This window comes from Sinohyriopsis cumingii, chromosome 8, assembly GCF_028554795.1.
Source record: "Sinohyriopsis cumingii isolate HCF-2022 chromosome 8, ASM2855479v2, whole genome shotgun sequence".
Lineage (NCBI taxonomy): Eukaryota > Metazoa > Mollusca > Bivalvia > Unionida > Unionidae > Sinohyriopsis > Sinohyriopsis cumingii.
In genome coordinates, this window is record NC_142968.1 from 116,896,514 (window position 1) to 116,902,513 (window position 6,000).

The 6,000-nt window shown below is 32.3% G+C and overlaps 1 protein-coding gene across 1 annotated transcript in view; it reads left to right on the forward strand.

Moving 5' to 3' along the window:
- LOC149794473 (uncharacterized) overlaps window positions 1-5,994 on the forward strand; it is a 28,043-nt gene extending 22,049 nt beyond the window's left edge. Inside the window, exon 7 of the mRNA XM_089968714.1 lies at window positions 1,438-5,994. Within this exon, the coding sequence (XP_089824840.1) occupies window positions 1,438-1,522 (85 nt within the window). The 3' untranslated portion in view covers window positions 1,523-5,994. The remainder of the gene's footprint in view (window positions 1-1,437) is intronic.
- Window positions 5,995-6,000: the final 6 nt, after the last annotated feature.

Genomic DNA, 6,000 nt, shown 5'->3' on the forward strand with positions numbered 1-6,000 from the left:
CAGATGACTTAGTGATATAGACGCAGACAAATTTCGAGTATGAGAAATGGCAGCTACGGTTGGTCACGCAGCTTCACTGACTTCATGGTGAACAAGTTCTCTCAAGATTTTAAAACAAATAAAAAATTCTTCCCTGAAAAATAATTACACAGCTATAATGATCGAAATTTACTCGTAAATTTTTCCATACATAATAGATGTGTACCAAAAATGTAAAATGATTAAAATTGCTGTTAAACATAACATACACTACACGGCTTAACAGTTAAAAGGCAGGCCTATGTGTATGGAGTTGAATAAGTAACAGGTGTTCTATTTATAGCACACTGCACTGGGTAACTTTGGTACTTTTGTATCGGAGGGCTAAAAAAGGCCTACACTCTATGAGGTAATGGGTTAAGCAATGCTTTCGGGAGCTATAGGTTCCCAAATGTAGTTGTCATATATCAGTGTGATTTGTTTACCAATACTCACATGAGTTATAGGTCTTGAAATGAAGTTGTCACAGAAGTGAGATTACTTAACTAAAACTCTTAAGTGATATTTGTCACATTTGATGAACCACTTATGTGAATTATTTCGAGTCCATTTTTGTAATTAGGGAACTTTAGGCCGAGAGCCATGCAGACAAAATTTCAGTTACTTTGCAATATTGTTTATTATAATATATATACAGGAATAATGCCATTTATTATATTCTTGAGTATGAAATAGAAAAAGATGTTGGCAAAAGTTTGTATGAAAGTATAAGATTTGTCATCATACCATGTCATTCTTGATTGTGAATGCAGAAGTTATATCTGCAGCAAACAAATGAGCACTGTGTGAGATGAAAAAATAAATAGAAACTGCATTACCTTTTGAACATATACATTTTTGCTGAAGAAAATGTTTGATTTGATGCCATTTCTATTAAGTTTTTTCCCCCTTTGTTGTCAGAGATGATCCAATAGTTTAAAAAGTATTTTTAAAAATGACATTTACTGCAACAGATTACGTCATGCCAAATCTACTGGTCACTGGTATTTATATGATCAGCAAATGAAAGTGAGGTGAATGTTTGAAAATTTGGGTGGGGTGTTGTTCTGAAGAATGAATGTGCTCTTATAAGATTCAATTCTGGAGCAAGTATTTGTATAATAAAAAGATTTGCTTTTCCTGCGTAAATACTAGATTCTGTGGTATCACATGTTGAAATATCACATTTTTGTACAACACTATGAAATCTATAAAATATTATTTTTAGAATAAGAAAATATCCTATGTAATGTGACTGCATGATTTGTGTGAAATTATCCAAGTATATAATTCTTCATTCATAAGCAGTTCAGGTGTGTCATTTTTGAAATGTCAGATTTAATTTGACTTGTAGATCTTGCTGGTTTTTGTTTGCATTTCTTTTTTGTCAATTTGACTAGATGTCCCTTTTTTTTTCAGATTGCAGACAGTAGTGAAGATGTGTGTGGAATTTGATCCTCTGCTAAATTTCGTGGAGAAAAAGTTACAAAAATTAACGAAGTGAAACTGGCAGACTGTTTTGATTCTAGACTTTCATATAAAGCAGTAAATGCAGTTCTTGTGAATTAAATTTTCTTTAATACATTGTGCAGGTAGTGAAGAAAATGTACGCTTTTTTTTTTTTGCTAGAGATGAACTATTTTATCATTATGAGAGAGATTATGATGTCTTGCAACTTTTTCCATGTTATTATACAAGAAATGTTATGTTAAAAAGTATTTAATTAAGGAGACATTTTAGTGTTAAGTTTACCTGCCTGGTTCTGTAGGAGAGCATGTACCATTCTCCAAGCATATTAGTTTTATTATCATTGGTATAAACAATGTTAAGTATTTAATTTCAGAGCCATGTCATACTCTTCTTCTTTGTGTTTTGTCAGGCAGCTTGACACATTAAGCATCATTGTAGTTCCACAAGTATGATTTATATGTAGTTCATTTTAAAGACCTGTTCCTGCTTGACTTGATTTTATTCAGCTTGTCCTGTTTGTAAGCCATGGCCTGGATAGGCCAGCCTGTTTTTCTATTCTCTTAGCGTTATCTTAGTTGATAGTGGCAGAGTGATCTAAAGTGCTGCCTTATCACCTCGGTCTGTGTGGGTTCAAGTCTTGGGTTCAGCAAATGTGGGTATGTGAGAGAGCTGCTAGTAGGTTCCCAAGGGTCAGTGTTTCTTATCTGACTTTTCCTGGAATTTTATTGCACCAGTTACACTGGCCACCATGTATAGCCTGTCATGCACTTTAAAATGGTGTTAACACCACCACCATCTACCCACCTAAAGAAAACAAAAAAAAAATGCATTTTTGTTGATCAATAAATGCGTCAGTTGATATTTGACATGCACATCCTATGCATGGGAAAAGACGGCTAGCAATGTAGCTTCCTTTATGGCATTGAAGGGGTGGGGTTTACAATATATTCCTGAGGACACTGAATTTCCATTGTAGAATACATTTTCTGTTATTAGAAACTTGGTACATATCAGTCTTTTGCAATTAGTTCTGACTGGTGTTTCTGAATATTTTTGGCCTTGTGATCATTAAACTATTTGGAGCAAACAGGGAAATAAACCCTGAATTTGTACTCCACAGATAAAATTTTACCATCAGAATATGGTGGGCGAATTAATAAAACTGTGATAAAACTGGGTGAAAATAAATATGTACAAAAATAACTGCTTACAGGGCTATTTTTTTAGTGAAGATTTGTAATCATATTTGTCAAAAGAAGGCATGAAGTTTGCTTATCTGGCAATTATTCCATTCAGAATCCGGTTTATATTGGAACTTTTGATACTGCTTTAAATTTGTTGACATCTCTTCTTACTGGAATCCGCTATAAATTTTCCAGTTTTGCTCCTGTTAACAAGTGTAAATGTTTTGGGAGAAAAAATGGTTGCTCTTTGATGTATGAAACAATTCTTAAACATTAAAATCACATATGATCCAAACTAATTTTAAATAACAAGTGCTCAAGTTTACTCAGATTTTACAGTAGAAGCCAACAGCCATGAAGTTGCAGGGTTTATTTTATGGCAGCCATTTCGGATGTGTTTTACAAATGCTAATTATGCACAATAAAGAAAGTGATAATATTACTTTAACAGACCTTCAAATTTAAAAGGAGGTTCATTGTTAAAATTGTGATTATGCAACTTTACATTGCATGTGTGTGACATTATTAATACTGTTAGATGAGTGGAAAACCTATATCATTTTACATGAAAGTAACAGTAATTAGTTTGTACTGGAGACTACCAGGTAAACATTTTTTTAAAAGCTCCTTTCTTTTATAATTTGTAGGAGCACAGTGTATGTTGCGCAATTCTCGTAGATTACTTTAGTCTCAGTCTAGTTTAAATCTTTGAAAGTATAATAGGTTGGGATATAATAACTTCCACATTTTTAGTGATTCTGACCTCTCAATTTAAACTGAAACTGATTTATAAAAGATTAAACTTACAACATTTTAGCCGAAGTGGTGTTTATTTTGAGACCTGGCCTAGTCATGTAATCAGTGGTGTGAATTATAACACATGATGTGTTATTATTTGAAGCCAATCAATATATTTTCACACTTGTTGCAATGGTGTGTACTTAAATTCATGACCTGGAAACATGTCAGTGCATTTGTTGTCAAATTCTGACATTTGATTAGACCTGCCTACAAGTGGTTGTGTAGTTTCATGAGGTAGCTTGCCTACACAAAGTTCAGGAGAACTTTTCCTATAATCATGATGTCAAAGGCATTAGCGACAGCATTTTGGCATTATCAAATGTATATACTTTATGTTTAAGTTGATACATGTGCAGATGACCTGACGGCTGATTTATTTTAGTATGGTACACAAAACTAAAACTTCAATATTAAATTAAGATTTACTATAGTTATTTTAAGTAATGTAAACAAAAGTTTTTAAAAAAATTGTCCAATTAAAAAAAAACAGCACTGCCTTGTAAGTATTCACTGTGTATTTTTTTTACATGTACATACTACGTTCCATTTTCCTACAGTTTTTCATGATCTCATAGTGTAATATAAATTTTATGCTATATTCAGACCTGGTTTATGTTGGGATAAAGCATCTGTATGGGAGAGAGTGGGTGTAGTAGATTGGTTACCTGCAATAGGGATTGTTTTAGGTTGTTGCAAAGGATACAGCCTTTTTTCACCTTAGGATTGTGGTTTCTTTATTTCTGACACTGAGACTAATTGCCTGGGGGGTCTAATTTTATTTTCTTAATGCAGATGAATTTTATTGTACATCTGTTTGTGTTGTTTTATTGTCTCTTGCACCTTTATTTTACCTCAATTTTATTGTAAATTTTGCTCCATTTTTTTTTAGTTTGACTTTGTATAATTCATATTTGTTTAAAAATAAATTACATGATCAGATTCTTTAGCATTTACATTTATACTGAATATTCTATGTACTGTTTGATTTTTTTTAAATTAAAAAAATCGATTTGCTTCTTTAGTTTGCACTAACTGATTGATTTGATTGGGAATTTTAGTATTAAACCTTTTATTATAATACTTTAGAATTTATTTTTGTTTTTGCTAAACATTGTATTTTATTGATACTTAAATGGGTAGATTTGGGATAGAGTTGTACGAGTTCTATCAGTATCATTCATCAAATATTTTTTAATAAAAACAAGTGTCGTCGGAGAACGATTCCTTCATTTTCAGGGATAAGTGGGATTGAAAAAATTCAGAAATTGTACTTCTCTATTCTTCAATAGTATTGTGTGTACAAATGTGATCTGTAGTTTTTGACTGTGCCTTGTCAGATTTTTGTTTTCTATTTAGCCTCTGTGTTGAGATAGATCCCCGGGCCTTACTGTGATATTAATTTTGCCTCAGTATCAGCGATTTAGGAAACCAATTTGCCTTACTAACTCCTTGTACATAATTAACAGATTCAAGGAAGTTAAGTAAAACGCCAAAATAAATTTAATTTGATAAATAGGGCTTGATCTTTGACCCTGTGAATTCTTTATAATTTGATGGCAGTTACGGATTTTATATATAACTTTTATTGCATCATTGTTATTTATGCATCACAAATGTATTTTTGTCATGTTCTTTTTCCTTTACATTCATTGGTAAGTATGTCTGAGACTTGATTGAATGTATTAGGTGTTTGATATATGTGGATTATATTTATTTCATTTTTGGCTCTATTGGTCATAAACCAGTAGACCTTGTGGGTTGGTGTGCTGTCCCTGATCTGTACATTCATTTGCACAAGTTATTGTTATTCCTCATAAACTATGTGGAGTCATGCCATTAAACTTCACATATGCATTCATCCCAAGGTCTGGTTGGTCCTTTAAAATGACCTTTAAAATACAAACTTGTGGAATACAAGCCAAAATTATGAAAATATAAATGTTGCAGTAAAATGCAGATAACATCTTAATTCAGATCTAGGTTTTATATTAGATTCAATCTACTTTGTCAGAAAGCAGACTAACTTTACAGGAATATCTCGTATGCTTTAAACTGCACATATTTTTTCCTGCAAAATATCTGCAAACGATACCTGTTGAAGACATAAAGGTCAGTAAGCCTTTTAAAAATTTTGAAGTAGAATAGAAGAATAGAAAGGAATATTCTTTTGGGGAAAAGCAGGAAGGGCAACAATAATGTTCACTGTACATCATGTGTTGATTTAAGTATTTCAAGGCAGTAGAGATTGTTTCTGTCCCCACATGAAATGAACAATAAAAAGTTCAGGTTAAGAGATGGCAGAAATCTATTGACCTCTATAGCATTTGGAACTGCAGTTTATGAAACTACTGAAAGTAGTGAGGCTGTTAGAGATGCTACAAACAAAGACGTTCAACGTGTTTGCCATTGCTGTATCAGTCTACAATCATGTATCTTTATTGTTTAAATGCATATTTTCTAAGTTGACTATAGCATTACATGGTATTGACTTGCATCTTACTGAAAACTTAATAAATCAACTGCCTTA